General features: G+C 38.5%; 1 protein-coding gene across 1 annotated transcript in view; it reads right to left on the reverse strand.

The window, feature by feature from the left end:
• Positions 1-17318, reverse strand: part of PON2 (paraoxonase 2) — a 48312-nt gene that overhangs the window by 20030 nt on the left and 10964 nt on the right. The window contains exons 2-3 of the mRNA XM_049893655.1: positions 13953-14023; positions 5709-5764 (exon numbers count right to left, since the gene is read on the reverse strand). Of these exons, the coding sequence (XP_049749612.1) occupies positions 5709-5764; positions 13953-14023 (127 nt within the window). The remainder of the gene's footprint in view (positions 1-5708; positions 5765-13952; positions 14024-17318) is intronic.

Consider the following 17318-nt stretch of genomic DNA (forward strand, 5'->3'; position numbering starts at 1 on the left):
GAGAACTACAAATAAATGATAGGGACTTTGGTTAAAGATCATGGCAAAAAGCCACAAACACAAAGAAAACAGAGGAAACAATAGAAACAATCTGAAGCTGGAAAGTAACTGATTTTGCTGGGTTGGGGAAGAAGATGGAGTTTATTCCCTTCAGAGGGTAAAACAGAAGGTTGGTAGGCATGAGACACTAGGCAGAGTTGAGAGTGAGAAAAAGTGAAAGTTTACATACTGACTTAAGCACTGGTCTGTGATTTGCTTCCAAATGCCAGTTGTTGTTGTTGTTGTCACGTGCCATCGAGTTGGTTTCAACTCATAGGGACCCTTTGTACAACGGAATGAAACACTGCCCAGTCATGCACCATCCTCACAATCATTGCTATGCTTGAGCTAACTGTTGCAGCCACTGTGTCAATCCACCTTGTTGACAGTCTTCCTCTTTTTCTCTCTACTTTACCAAGAATGATTCCTTCTCCAGGGCCTGATCCCTCCTGATAACATGTCCGAAGTATGTGAGACCAAGTCTCAACATCCTCGCTTCTAAGGAGCATTCTGGCTGTCCTTCTTCCAAGACAGATTTGTTCATTCTTTTGACAGTCCATGGTACATTCATATTTCTTCACCAATACCATAATTCAAAGGCGTCAATTCTTCTTCAGTCTTCCTTATTCATTCTCCAGGTTTCGCAAGCATTTAAGGCAACTGAAAACTCCATGGCTTGGGTCAGGTGGGCCTTAGTCTTCAATGTGACATCTTTGCTTTTTTAACACTTTAAAGAGGTCTTTTGCAGCAGATTTGCCCAATGCAATGCACCATTTCATTTCTTGATTGCCAGTAATCTTGGTCAATGGAGTAAGTCTGGACTCACTTCCTTGTCTCACATCCCATATTCAATCTATCAGAAACCCCTTTTGACTTTACCTTGAAAATTCATCGATTTATGAGGAATGAAGATTTCTTACTGCTTTCACCATGATGGCCCTGATCCAAACCACCATCACCTATTATATCAGGCACCATCACTGGCCTTCCTGTTTCTGTCCTTAACCCCCTACAGTCTATTCTCAAGTCAGCATCCAGATTATGTCAGGTTATATCACACTCAAAACTCTCTAATGGCTTCCCAACTCATTCAGATTAAGAGAGGCAATTCTTACTATTACCTGAAGGCCCTATATGATCTGCCCTTCTCATCTTTCATCATTCTCCCCATCCCAAACACCTCATCTCTTTGCCCTTATCTCTACTACTCTTCTCCTCAATCAGGCTACTTTGGCCACACTAGCCTTGATGTTCTTCAAACCAGCCCAACACATTCTCACTCAGGGCCTTCATACACACTGTTTCCTCTGTCCAGGAATGCTTTTTCTCCAGAGATCTGGGACTCCCTCCCTCAATTTCTTCATGTTTGTGCCCAAAAGACACCTTCTCAGTGAGACCATCCCCAACCCAAACGCCTCCTTGTCCTGCTGCTCCCTGTCCTCCTTACCCTGGTTTACTTTTCTCCACTACCCGTATCACCATATGACATATATACATATATAAATACTATAAACTTAAGGGTTTACGAGTAGAAACAGAAAAGCTAGTGAAAAAATTACTGTTGTCCCTTAAGCACAGCAAGCTCACCTCCTCCTCCAAGCTTTTGTGCTCCTTTTCTTTCTGCCTGAGTCTCCTCCCCCAAATCTGCAAGGCTCACTTCTTTGCTTCCAACTGATATCTGATCAAATGTCACTTTTCAGAGAGACCCTATCTAAAGTGCAACCATCTAAAAGTAGCAGCGTGACTCCATCCTCACCATTGCCTCACCCTTCTTTATTTTTTGTTAAAGCATTTACACTATCTAACATATAGAACATCTGTTCATTATCTCTCTCTCCCCATTGGGACACAAGCTCTGTGAGAACTGAGATTTTTGTCTCGTTTGTTTACTGCTGGATTCTGGTGCCTGGAGTAGTGCTTGGCATCTAGTCCACCCTATTCCACTAATACCACCTTTTTCATGAACCAGATCACCATTTCCATGTTGGTCTGCTTGGGGAGTCTGTTATGTTGACTTATCACACCCAGTCCTGCGCCAATATGCGACTTTTTTAATTACTACGGCCTTATCGTCCATTCTGACATATAGAATGACAAGTCCCCACAGCCTTGTTGCTTTAATTTTTCAAGACAGTCTTAACTGTTTCTGCTCATTTATTCCTCTGTATAAATGCTAGAAATTAATTTGATATTCTGGATAGAACTTGACTGTTACTACATTTTCTAGTTAATTTTTGCTAGTGCATAGGAATGTCATTGAGTTTTATATGTTCATTCTGAAGCCAATCATTTCACTAACCTTTCCTCTTAGTTCTAGAGTCTGTTAGTCTCTTGGATTGTTTTAAAAAAGAGGTATTTACATTGTCTGAAACCAATGGCATTTTAATTTTACTTTCTATCTCACACTTCTTTTTCTTGTACTGATAGTTGTGTCGTTATTGAGTATTTTCTTCTTACTCTGTACGTTAATGGGAAGGCATGTAATGTTACACCATTATGTGTGCTATTTGCCGCAGGTTTCTGGGAAGTTTCCTTCTATTTCTAGTTCACTTGGAGCGTTTAGTGAAGAATGAATGTTGAATTTTATTTAGTGCTTCTTCAGCACTCACCGGAACGATCTAAGCCTTTTCTCTTTTAAATCAGTTAATTCGTAAATTATATACATTTTATGCTGATTCATTCTTACAGTCTTAAGTCTTCTTGGTGAAAATGCATTGTTGTCGTTTTGTTTTGTTTTTGTTTTTTAATACATTGTCTTACTGAATTAACTAACAAAATGCAATTCTATTTCATGTACACTTAAAAGAATGCAAAAAAAAAATAGTAAAGCCTTACATTATGCACAAAATTGGACACAATAGGAATTCCCTTCAATTCTTAAAAATCTATCAACCATGACATAATTTGAAAGCTGGCAGGCCCAGTAAAGAGAATAAACTGGGATTATGCTATTGCCAAGGAGCCCTGGTGGCACAGTGGTTAAAGTTTGGCTGCTAACAGAAGGGTCAGCAGTTAGAACCCACCAGCTGCTCCGAAGGAGAAAGATGCGGCAGTCTGCTTCAATAAAGATTTACAGCCTTGGAAACCCTACGGGGCAGTTTTGCCCTGTCCTACAGGGTCACTATGAGTCGGACTTGGCCACGTGGCAGGGGGTTTGGCTTGTTTTTCTATTACCGTATGACAGGGATGCTTCGCTGTTAATGATTTCCATTCTTCATCATCAGTATCCTATAAACAATAGCATGGTTTACATGCATAGGAAGCTCTACCAGTGATGGTGATAGCTATTCACGGTTCTTTGAATGCTCCCTGTTATTTAAATCTTTTTTATAGCAATGTTGTCCAATCCCTCCCTGAGTGTGGTGTTAGTTATGAGGTGACACTCATACCCATAACTGTGGAATAGGATGGGTTAGATGGGCTAAAATGCTAGGAAGAAGGCCAAGTAACTGCCATGAGTACCTGCTTTTTACTTAGAGGGCAGTGTACTTTGGGAAGTACTAACGACAAAGCTGAATAAATTAAAAGCAGTATTAAAATGAAAACATTTTTAAATATGCAAAAAAAGTCATAAAACCAAAGAAGGATAGCAGGAAAAATGTGGAAAAAATTCTGTTCACATGGCTACAAGATCACTGTCACTGTAGCCTGCCCTTCAGCTAAAATGGCTCTAGAAGCCTACACAAGCCATGGCCTGAGACCAGAAGAACAAACTAGATGGTGCCAATTGCCACTACTGATCATTCTAATCAGGGCAATAACAGATGGACCCTGAGAGAAGGGGAGAAAAATGCAGAGCAGAACTCAAATTCTTAAAAAGTCCAGACTTGCTGGACCAGTTGAGACCAGAGGACTCCCTGAGACTATCACTAGGAGATACTCTTTCAACCTTGAGCCAAAACTATTCTCTGAGATTACGTTTTTAATGAAATAACAGAGTGGCGCACAAAATAAAGGATATTACCCATAAGTATGACGATCTACTAAAAAATCATCTATATGAGATTAAAAGGTCAAGATTTACTGTAAAGCAAAGATGAGAAGATAAGGGGGCAGAGAAACTGGAATACTGGGAACAGAACAACCAGAACACCATTAAAGAGAATTCTGACACATTGTGAAAAATGTAACTAATGTATGCACTGAACAATCTGTATAGAAATTGTCCAAAGGGAACCTAATTTACCATGTAAACTTTCACCAAAACACAATAAAATAATATTTAAATAAAAAAAGAATCAAAATGGCTGTAGAATTACAGGCTTGGAGACCATACTCCTCCTACTTCAGATTTATTCCTACGAAGGAAAAATCTTGAAATAGGTAAACTCTGGATTACACAAATCTTTGAGAACACATTCTCTGCAAAAAAAAAAAAAAATAAGCAAAAGTAACTGCCTTCTACTTCCTTCAGGATTTTTGTATTGTAATGCATGAATAATTTTGACTTGCAGTCCCAGTGTGTTTTCTAAGCCTATAGACACTTTATATAGACACAGGCGCAAGCACGTGCTTCCAAATAAACCCAGGGTCCTCTCTCTATCACTTTATTCACTCTGTGTAGGTAATTAGGTAAAACTTTTCTTTTGAAACTGTATTTCTTTTTTTCATTAAGTATAAATTTTCATGTTTCTGCTAAAAGTTCACAGTATTTCTTCTTCCTCTCAGTGGTAACAACCAGCTGCTCACAGTCTTTCATCTAATAACCACAGGAGACTGAAGAGTGTTCTCTCATTCCCTTCTAAGATACATTCTCTCACCTTTCTCTTAAATCTGACCACTATTTTATTAGTTGTCTTCTAAAGTATCTCCACCTTTCTCATATTTCTTTCGAGTTGCAGAGCCTGAAAATAATGGGTGCTGAGAGAGAACAGAATAATTACAGGCCACCTTCAGAGGTGGATATTTGCTTTCTCAAGAAAAATGGACCCATGAAGATGCCCCAGACTCTCACTGCTGGCCAAGCCAGGAATGAAGGTGGTCAGAGCCTCCTCATCAGGCCACTTTCATGGATTTCCAATCAGCATGGATATAAGTGTGGGCCAGCATCACCAAGGTCAATCAATTTTAAAGTCTTTTATTATGCGCCCAGAAAGGATGTTATTTTTCAGAATGAAAAACATGAATGAAGGCAGAAGTGAAGCATATAAATAAACTTAGTCAATGGCTTTTACTTATGATAAGCTATTCAGAAAGAAGAAATAAAGGGAAATGAAACAAAACAATAAAACAACCTTACATCTCGGTTTGGGAGAGCCGGTACATTGTTCGAAAATAAGTAACAGCAAGAATATTTGTTTAAACTTGAATATCTAATGAGAGGAAGTGTGGATGTAGTATTTAAAACAATGTAATGATAGTATCTAACGTGCACAATAATGCCCAAATATCTTTTTTAATGGTACAGTTTTAACATACTGAATGTGCTGGAACATTTTAGTGCAATGCAGAGGGATATAAAGAGCAATAAATCAGCTGGTGAACACTTTCGAGCTGTATGTTTAGATCAGCTTGAGGAAATTTCCCAAGAGCCTGTTAGACTTGTCTTTTTACCAGGACACATTTCAGAAAGTGATGGAATTTTGGGAAAACAAGTTATTGCTCTGCAGGCCTAGTCAAATACCCTTGCACCTCCCCTCCTGAGATCAGGGAAGGAAGAAGATACTCACCACACTAAAGAAAGCCAGACCATTGGGAAGTATGTCAATATCTTCAGAGCCAGCTTCTGTAAGTTCAAGGAGTAGATAAATGTCATACTCAAATTCTGTTATTTGTTAGGTAGGGCATAACTAGGGCTCTGTTTACTTCATCAGAGTGTATCTTTAGGGATGGTTCTGATTTTTTCCAACGAATCACTCTCTTTAATAAACGTCACTCTAAACTCCTTCCTGCAGTGAACTGCTGACTTTAAATATTAGATATTGCATGTTTACTCAAATCAAAGTCAAGCAATCACCGCATTTACAGCTACAACACGGAAAAAGTTGACATCTGCATGATCTCATGATAAACATCCAGATGTCTGCCTAAAAGTAATTGACATCAGGGGAATATTACTTTCAGAAGGAAGGACTCATAGTCATTTAACCATGCAAATATCCTTGTCCCCTTCTCTGCTCATTCAAACTGAAGTAAACACAGACATTTCCCTCATTAACAAAGAAGAAACACCTGGGATTACACATGCCCTCTTTAAAAAAACAATGCCTGCTTGTTCTCATAAACAAAGAAAGCTTTCCATTTAATCTTTAAATTTAGACTTTAAATTACCGAAAAAACTAGCAAAAGAAAATTAATGAAAAATACCAAGTACCTAAGCCAGTTGAAGCTTCTAGCTCCTGTCTCTGAGGCAGGCTACAGTTACTATTGATTGTTTATTGATTGTCTGCAGTACATTCCACGGAGCACAGCAAATAATTAGACATAAGACTTTCCCAGCGGCCTTACTGTGTAAATTCTGCAGATAGATAATAGACCCAAACACAAGAAAAAAGGAATAAAGATGGCTTAAATTAAGCCAAATCATGGCACATTCTTTGAGTCCAAAAAATCCAATCTTCCCCTCCAAAGGATTTCTTCAAGATTATTTCTAGGTTGTCAAAACCCAACAGCGTCTACCTATCCAGCCATTTTGCTTTTGATTCATGACCTTGCATTTAGCCTGTTGTCTCCAGTGTTACTGGCTCCACAGAGTGGGAAAAAGCAAAAACGAAGTACAAATGCCAAGAACTTCACTTAGTAAAGATGATCCATCTGCCTGTTCCTTAAAAGTAAGAAAAATATAAGTTTATCCATAGTATAGTGAAGGGATTCTCAATCTGCGGCCTGTGGATTCCCAAGGAGCCTAAGTGGGCTTCAAAGGGTCTATGAATCCCCTGAAATTCTATGCAAAATTTCCTGTGTACATGCAGATGAGAATTTTTCTGTGAAAAGGGACCTTGGCTTTCAGCAGATTCAAAAAAGGATCTGTAATCCCCCCAAATGGCTAAATCCTATAGTGGTTCTCAACTGGAAATTAACAGGTGCCTGGGTTTTTTTTTGTTTGTTTTTGGGGGGAAAATCTACACACACACACACACACACACACACACACACACACACACACGGTCAAATTCTAGTCCCACTTTTGCTTTCTAGATACTTTTAGTATGAGCTCAATTAATTAAAATTTGTTTTTCCTGAAAATTTAAGAAAATGAATTCAATGTGTATATGCTTTTACAGATAGAAAAAAAAAAAAGATAGGATTTTAAGAAAATTAAGTGTTTCTTTAAACCTTTTAATTCTTTAAAACTTTGTTTAAATTTTTTCTGAAAATAGCACGTACTATTTTAATAATCAAAAAAAGAAGACTATTTTTAAAAGATATTTTCATTTCAACCATATTGTAACTTCTTTCCCCTTAATCCCGCTGCCTAATTTCAATGAAAAGACTGAGTAGTACCAGTAGTTTTCTTTGCAATATTTTCCAGACTGACTTTCCCCTCTTCATTTTCATTCATATAGTTACTACCACACTAGGCTTTTATCACTTTGTACTACCTCTTTGGTCTGAGATATTTTTTCTCTTCTAATTCCAATGATAATAATAATGATGATGGTAGTAATAATAATAGCCACTAACATGTATTAAGTGCAAACTACCAGGCTCTTTGCAAAGTGTTTTACAAAGAGGGTTTCATATTATTTTCATAATCCTGAGAAGCAATGTTATTATCCCTTATTTTAGGCTTAAGAATATAGAGCTTTTGAAAGGTTGAACAAACTGCTCGTAGTCAGGAACTACAAAGTGCGAAGCTGAGACTTAAAACCTTTTGGTCTGACTTAAAAAGTAAATCAAAATATCCAACCTAACATTGAACAATATACTTTCAGAAACACCTTTGTTAGAACCACCTCTCCAAAGACACTTCATTTTGTAAATTCCACTGTGGTCAATTCCATCTGTTGGCTTTCTCCCTCAAATTCTTGCTTCTATGCTTCTCACCAAGGATAATTTCCTTACTTCTCCTCATCAATTCAAATCCCTCACTTTTGTTTAAAACCTCTCTCAAAACCCTTTTTTTCTCTAGAAAGGCTTCCTAGCTTAGCACACCTGATTTTGATCCCTTCTTATTCCTTTAGAAAATATGTATCTGTGTCAGAGATGACCAGCTAGTCCCCAGTATTCATATTCCACTTCTTCCTTTTTAGCAATAAGCCCATGACAGCATAGCTACAGATATTTCCCATCGTTTCTTGCTGGTAGATGGCCATGCGTCTAAGTGTGGGTCACAGGGATGTGAAAATAGCTGCCATATGCAACTACTGAGTCAAAGTAAAATAAAAAGAACGTTCACATCCTTTTTCTTTCTACTCCTATCTACCTGGGAAATGGCAACAACTGGAGTTCTGGCCTTGGACCAAGATGGAGGCAGTAAGTTGAAGATAGCTGTGTTGCTTCCCCAGACTGAGTCCCTGAATGACCACACGGAGCACAGCTATCTAACCCCCAACAGTCTCTTGCTTACCTTTGGACTGCTATGCAAGAGAAAAACAAACCTCTCTCTTCTCTAAGTTTCTATAATGTCTTAACAGCAACTTAGTCCTTACCATACCCAATAGAAAATGCAGTACGTGGACTATTGTTTTCTACTTTTTTAGTTCATTAGTACCTTGGTGGCATAGTGGTTAAGTGCTCAGCTGCTAACTGAATGGCCAGTGGTCTGAACCCACCAGCCACTCCAAGGGAGAAAGATGTGGCGGTCTGCTTCCTAAAGATTTACAGCCTAGGAAACCCTATGGGGCAGTTCTACTCTGTCCTATAGGGTGTGTAAGAGTCAGAGTCGACTCCACAGCAGTGGGTTAATGGAGCAACCTATGTATGTTAATCACCCTGGAAAAAGATACTAGCTTAGAAAGAGAATTTGCAAAAATTGCTTAACCTGAGCCTCGATTCCTTATCTGTCATCAAAAGAAAAAACCTAGACCTATATCTCACCATGGTGGTTATTTTGCTTGTTTGTTTTCCTTTTTTTCATTAAAAAAAAATCATAGGAAGATTGTAAATTACATGACAAAAAAGGCCACAAATTCTTATTAAAAAAAAAAAAAATTTCCTGATCAGCAGTTATTGCGAAGCTCTTAACTACTAAATGCATAAAACTCAAGAGACATAGTCCATTCGAAATTTTGTTTTAGTCCAGCATTCAGAATGCCAGTGTTTTCAAAGACATTTAGAAAATAAGATGTTTTTAACTTTTGAGTCTCAAACAGAATTAACTAGCTCTTGTCATTACAACTTTTATTATTTAGATGTTGACATTATGCCAAATCTTGGGGGTGTAAAAGCTTAGTTTCTGCCTGTATGATAGAGTTGGAAGGGGTACATAAATGGAATAAACAGTGAAATTACTTTCTGCCCCCTAGAAGGCACATACCCTGTATGATACATGGTAGATGACTACTCAAAGAGAAAGAGATGAGACAAGCACCAAGAGTTGGAAAGAGTTCATTTTCAGTGATGGTGAATGTAGCATTGTAGAGTGTTTGTGTGTGTGTGTGTGTGTGTGTGTGTGTGTGCACTTACACACACAAACATTTATGGAGGTAGAGGGCAAGGGGGGAGTGGGTGAGGGATGTCACCTCAAGGGCATGGCTACTACTGTTTCCAAAGTAGAAACTAAAAACAACTCTCTACCCTTGCTGCCTACCTTAAGAAGTTGCTTTTGTCTATATGGGAATGTATGCCTAGCACACTGTTACTTCTTTGTAATATCAGAGTATGAATAAGCAACTGTTGTTAAAAATATATAACCACAAGTTATTATTAACCATTACGTATCACTAATACAGCATTCAACAAATGTTCATAGGGTATGTGCTAACCACAGAGGAAAAGTAAAAAACCACAACTCTAATTAGATCTAAAAATGTATCCCAGATGTGTTTCTAATCACTCATCCTCTCTGCTCTATTGCCTTTTGAAGTGCCTCAGAGGCATTAAACACTTCACAAGAGAGGCCATAGGTGACATATTTCCTCATTCTTTGCAATTCCAGACAGCAGCTCACACACATCACAACATAAAGGTCACAAACACAGACAGATGCCTGCTTGGAATACAAATGTTGCTCGGCTTGTTGTCTTCTGAGGAGCCCTCCACTCAGTGAGTTGTAACTGCAATACACTTGGCAGTTTGTCCTGTAATGTATCTGGCTGTGCCTTAGTGTCCACTCTGAGACTTGATTTCACAGAAGGTGGGCTTCACAGGACCAAGGGCTGTTTAATAATTTGGTAATTATTAACTCAGTAGCAAAAGTAACCTCAGAGATCACTGATTCCACCTCCTAACCTTGTATTACACCCCTGACACATGCCATCTGGCCTCTACTTGGTGACCACTTCTCAGGGGTCTTTTCTTGGTTTTGGCCAGAAGGCAGGATAGTCACTGGGTTTCTTGGAACTCCAGAATAACCTTTGTTCTAGAACTGTCTGCATTATCCAGCACAAATCTAGTCAATCTTGTATGTGGTAATGAGTTTGTAACCTCCTGCTAAGGGTTTGGAAACCCCTGGTGGCATAGTGTTAATAGCTATGGCCACTAAGCAGAACGTCGGCAGTTCGAATCCACCAGGCTCTCCTTGGAAAGCCTATGGGGCAGTTCTACTTCTGTCCTATAGGGTTGCTATCAGCCAGAATCCACTTGACGGCAAAGGGCTTTTTTTTTTCTTTTGTTTTTGCTAAGTGTTTGAGCAACTGAAATGAAGAAACCTGAAGAGAAAGAAGTGAAGCAGCCGAGGCAAAGGGAAATAGGGTTGGAAAAACACAAAAGTAGCAATGGAAAAAAGAAAAGGAGATAAAATCTGGGAAACAGATGTGTAAAGGATGAGAGGCAAGTAATAACCGCAAAGAGACTGAAGCTGGAAAGGATGCTCTGAAACCGATGGTTTCATGAAAGTGAAGCCTTCTTGTGTGTGTTCCAGAGAAGGGTCACTAGTTTGCTTTTCTGAAAAGTGCATTGTAGAAGCCAGTCTAAAAAAGCTTGCATATGCTATAATTCCAACTATATGATATTTTGGAAAAGGCAAGTAGAGACAGTAAAAAGATCAGTGGTTATCAGGGATTCAGCGGGGAGGACAATAGGGATGAGGACAGTAGGGATGAGGACAAGGCATTTCTAGGCCAGTGAAGCTATTCTGCATAATACCATAATGGTGAATACATGACATTATGCATTTGCCAAATCCGAAAAAACTACAACACAAAGAGTGAACCCTAATGTAAACCATGGCTTTTAGTTAAGAATAATGTATCAATATTGGCTCCTCAATTGTAACAAATGCACCACACTAATGCAAGAAGTTAGGAGGAACTGTGTGCAGGGGGAAGAGGTGGCTTATGGGAGCTCTGTACTTTCTGTGCGATTTTCTGTAAACCTAAAACTGCTCTAAAAAATAAAACCTATTTGAAAAAAAAAAGGGCATTGTGAATGCTGTTTGGAGTGAATATGGTTACAAAGGTGAGGTAATGAGTTTTTTAGTTTTGCCAATTAAAGGGCAATTTAGCAAAGATTATCACGATTTTAAACATATATGTCAATTGAGCAACAACTCTATCGCCAAGGATCTTCCCAACAGATACGCAGATACAAGAACTATATGTACAATGATGTTTAGTGATTTGTTTGTAGTTGCTAAAAACTGCAAACAATCCAAATGCGCATTAAGAGGGAATAGGTTAAATAAATCATGGTCCCTGCAAATATTTTAAGAAATGAGTTAAGTTTATGTGTGCTGATATGGAAGGCTGTCCACATTGTATTATGAATAAAGTACATTGCAGAATATTTATACAAAGATGCAATTGTGATAAAAAGACATATGAGTATGCATATATTTTGTGTATCTTTGAACATTTCTAGAAACTCTATTTCTGGGGTTGTTTTGATAGGAAGGTGGAGAGTTTGCTGAGAGATTATTATTTTCCATTTTATGTCTTTCTGTACTGCTTTAACACGTATTGTCAGCATGCGCATGCGTGCACGTGTATAATACACACACAATTTAAAAATACTGTGTAGTTGTTAAAAAAAAGACAAAAAACTCCATTTGTACTGACATAAGTTTCCAAAACATTAAGTGTAAAACACTAGTTCTGAAATGTTATGTGTATAATTTGATCCCATTTGTGTTTTTTTTTAAACTGTGTATGTGTGTGTGTGTGTGTGTAAGAATTCATATATGAAACTCAAAAATTGTTTAACAATTTTACTTATGAGGAGTAGGACATGTCAGTGTAACCTGAATTTTAATTTCTTAAAAAACAAAACATTAAACTGTTTCTCCCATTTCCAGAAAGGGATATAATTATATAAGGGCTAGAAGAGACATGGTGGTAATCTAATTATTTCCACACTGTGGCCCTCAGAGTAAAATTGTAAATAAATGGTTCAAGATTTTTGAAAGTCTAATCACACATTAATCATCCCAAGTGAAAAACGCAAGGGCCAGCTTTGCCCAAGGTCACTGTCTTAGTCATTTAGTGCTGCTATAATGGAAATGCCACAAGTGGATAGCTTCAACAAACAAAAGTTTATTCTCTCACACTCCAGTAGGCTGGAAGTCCAAATTCAGGGTGTCAGCTCCAGAGGAAAGCTTTCTTTCTCTGTTGGCTCTGGAGGAAGGTCTTTCTCTTCCCCTGGACTAGGAGCTTTTCCACGCAAGGACCCTGGGTCCAAAGGACATGCTCTTCTCCCTGCACTATTTTCTAGGTGGTATGAGGTCCCCGTGTCCCTCTGCTTGCTTCTCTCTTTTATATCTCGAAACAGATTTACTTAAGACACAACCTAATCTTGTAGATTGAGTCCTGCCTCATTAACTGCCACTAATCCCACCTCATTAACATCATAGAGGTAGGATTTACAACACATAGGAAAATCACATCAGATAACAAAATGATGGACAATCACACAATACTGCGAATCATGGCCTAGAAAACTTGACGCAAATTTTGGGGGAAACCGTTTAATCCATGACAGTCACATTGCAAATTTGTGGCAGAACCAGAAATAGAAACTAGTTGTCTTGACTTACAACTCTTTTTGATTCTATCCTACCTTGAACTATCTCTAAGAAAAGCCAATATTTTTATTGTTCATTATTAATTCCATGATATTTACTGTGTGTCTATTACATACTAGGTACTTTGGTAGATGGTAGGGGGTACAAGGCAGTGCAAGACATGGATTCTGTCCTGGAAGAACTTGTAGGCAAGTCGAGGAGACCCTCAGTGGGAGGAGTGAATCTGGACAGGCCCCTCTATCCACAGGAGAACGAAGGCTTGTTCCCAGGATCCCCCCTCAAAGACTCTGGCACTATGTGCATCTGCACAGAGTCAAGAGGATAGGGCAACCCCACAATTTTTCTCCCTCTTCAGCCACAGCTTTAGAAGATAAAATAAGAATAATTTTTTTTTCAATACATATTTGTGAAGCCCCAATTATGCATCAAGCAGACCAGATGCTGGTTACAGGGTAGCAAGCAAGATAAACACTACTACTGCCTATATGAACTTACCTTCTTTCTGACTTACCTTCACTAACTGATCGCTAAGCTAACAGAACTTAGACTTCAGTAGCCACACGTGACAAAGATCACAGAACTTATAAAAATAGTTCAGAAAAGTCACTAAACAAGCAAGAAATCAAACAATAAACATAAGATTATATAAATAATAAATTACAGTGAGGGTATGAGAGAAGAAATACAAGGTCCATGAGATCAAAAGAGATTGACCAAAGACATTTTTTGTTCATCTGGTCTGATTTATAAGCTGGAAAACGTTAACTGCATGCCAAAATCCTGGTAATGATTTTTTTTTTTTAGTACTGGCGGCCACACGATGCTTGTATAATAAGCATTTTTTCATACATACCAATTCCTTTAATCAGGTGGCAGTTTGGAAGGTCTACGGATTCTACTCCTCCAGAGGCTCTAAGTCGATTTCTGTTTTAAAAAAAGAAACATCTATTTGTTTATGTATTCCCTGCCTTGTTTCAGAAAGGACTTAAGGAGGCTTACAGTAATATATAAAATACAGCATAAATCTAAAGCAGATGAAAGAAGCTAGAAAAACAAGGATAAGAACATAAAATAGCAACGGAAAACAAGTTAAAACAAAAAGTGCATATCACACAGTTCTATAGGGATAAGGTGGCAAAAGAAAGCCAATAACTCATCAAATAAAACTTCCAATGCAAATTTCTCTGCAAATATAAACATGACACCAGGTCATATTTCTCACAGCTCTAGTGCCTGGGAAAAGAGTAGAATCCGAGGCCATAGAGGAGCCAAACAACATTCCAATCCTCTGCAAAAATGACCATATGAGCATCATACAGTGATGGAAAGGAGACCAAGAGGAAATGACCTTGCTTAGAGCCTGGCACACAAAAGAAACCCCACAAGTATTTATTAAGAAATAAGAGAGAGGAGAAAGTATCATCCCCATGACAGTATTTACTGGGATGGGAAGGCTGGAGAACACCAACTACTTAACAAAACATGAGTTTTGGTGGTGTTGTTTCAAGAAAACTACGATCAAGAAATAATGAGAGGAGGAGGGGCCAAGACGGCAGAGTAGTCAAACGCTTCATGCAGTCCCTCTTAAAACAAGGACCAGAAAAAAACAAGTGAATTGATTAAGTATGATAATCTAGGAGCCCTGAACATCAACGGCAAAGTTGAGGAATCAGACTGAGTGGCAGGGGGAGGGAGAGATAGTTCAGAAGCAGCAAGAAGTTGCCAGACCTGACCCGGCAGGAACCAGCACCCTGCAGGCTGGATCAGCTGGTGTGCATGGTGAGGCAAGCAGTGGCGCTCAGGACGCATTTTCCACATCAGGAGAAACTGAGCAGTGGAGAGTCTGCTCAACCCTCCAGAACTGGAGAGAATTGGCACTCAGTCGGCAAAAGAAAAGTACATGTGTCTAAATAAGTACCTGCGTCTAATCTACTATGTAGATCAAAAACACCCCATTTGGGAAGAACCTCTCTCCCATTTACCTGCCCCCTTCCCACTCTGCACTGGGTCTGGGCCGGCTTCAGCATTAACATGTCCCCTGGGCTGGAAGTAGTGTGCCCTGAGCCATTCTCCTGGCTTCAGAGAGGGAACAAATTAGCAAACAGGTAAAAATAATCTGCCACCTCCTCTAAGCTGAGAATTCAGGGCAGGAACAGCTCCTTTGCCTAGGAACAGACAGAAGAGGTCCACAGACCTTGAATGCCGTCCACCCTTGCATAGACCTGTATGGGCTCATTTCAACAGCGTAGCCCTCATTAGCACAATGCAACAGTCCCTGAAGCCTAATTTCAACTGTATCACATATAAGGTAGAGTGGTAGGTTTGAATCATTTGACATTACTCTGCCCATTAAGCAGGGTCCTCATGTACCCACATCAGGGGCCTGAGGACTGGTGGATCCACCTATACTACCTAACCACCCATGACAGTGGTCCACGAATAAGTGGTGCCTCCAGTCCAGGACACCTGAGCTGAATTCATATAAGAAAAGTAAACAGACTCTGGGCTCACATACCTAGTAGTAGCTCTAACCACCGGGTGACAGGATGTGAGTGGCACCAATAATCAAACTAGCTCACACAAACAGCCTATTTGGGCATATCAAAATGAAACAAAACAAGAATCTAAGACACATTAAGCAAACATAAACTAAATAAATATAATAACTTATTGATGGTTCAGAGACAAGAGTCAATATAAAATCACATAAAGGGGCAGACCATGATAGATTCAGCAAGCAATTTTTTGGAATTACTGGAGGTAGAATTCAAAAGATTAATATACAGAGCACTTCAGGAAGATCAGGAAGAAGAAACTGTCAACAACACACACACACACAAAAAAATACATCAAAATGACAATACTAAACTAATACCTATCAATGATCACGCTGAATGTAAAGGGACTAAATGCACCAATAAAGAGACAGAGAGTGGGAGAATGGATTAAAAAAAAAAACAACACAATTCACCTATATTCTGCCTACAAGAGACACAGCTTATACTTAAAGGCATAAACTAAAACTCACAGGATGGAAAAAAAATATATCAAGCAAACAACAATCCAAAAAGAGGAGGAGTGGCATTATTAATCTCTAACAAATTTTTTTTTTTTTTTAACAAAATAGACTTTAAAGAAAAATCCACCACAAAGGATAAGGAAGGACACTATATAATGATTAAAGGGTCAATACACCAGGAGGACATAATCATAATAAATACTTATACACCCTACAACAGGGCTCCAAAATTTATAAAAGAAACTCTAGCAGCATTGAGAAGAGAAATAGTTCCACAACAATAGTAGGAGACTTCAACACACCACTTTTGGTGAAGGACAGGACATTCAGAAAGAAGCTCAATAAAGACTCGGAAAATCTAAATGCCACAATCAACCATCTTGACCTCATAAACAGATAGAGAACACTTCATCCAACAGCAGCCAAGTATACTTTCTCTTCCAACACACATGGAACATTGCCCAGAATAGCCCACATATTAGGCCATAAAGCAACCCTTAAGAGAATCCAAAGCATTGAAATATTACAAAGCATCTTTTCTGACAATAAAGCCATAGAAGTAGAAATCAATAACAGAAAAAGCAAGGAAAAACAAAAATCAAACCCATGGAAACTGAACAACACCTTGCTCAAAAACTACTCTGTTATATAGAAGAAATTAAGGACAAAATAAAGAAATTCATAGAATCAGATCCTTTGGGACAAAGCAAAAGCTGTGCTCAAAGGTCAATTTATGGCAATAAATGCATACATCCAAAAAGAAGAAAGGATCAAAATCAAAAACATTAACACTACAACTCTAACAAACAGAAGGAGAGGAGCAAAAGAAGCCCTTGGGCACCAGAAGAATGCAAATAATAAAAATCAGAGGAGAATTAAATGAAATTGAGAATTAGAAAAACAATTGAAAGAGTTAACAAGACCAAAAGCTGGTTCTTTGAAAAGATCAACAAAATTGATAAACCATTGGCCAAACTGACAAAAGAAAAACGGGAGGAAGCAGATAACCCAAATGAGAAATGAGATGGATATCATAACAGACTCAACTGAAATTAAAAGAATCATAACAGAATAGTATGAAAAACTGTACTCTAATCAATTTGAAAATCTAGAGGAAATGGACAAATTTCTAGAACATATTACCTACCTAAGCTAACACAAACAGAGGTAAAACAAATAAACCTATAACAAAGGAAGAGA

This window comes from Elephas maximus, chromosome 8, assembly GCF_024166365.1.
Source record: "Elephas maximus indicus isolate mEleMax1 chromosome 8, mEleMax1 primary haplotype, whole genome shotgun sequence".
NCBI lineage: Eukaryota > Metazoa > Chordata > Mammalia > Proboscidea > Elephantidae > Elephas > Elephas maximus.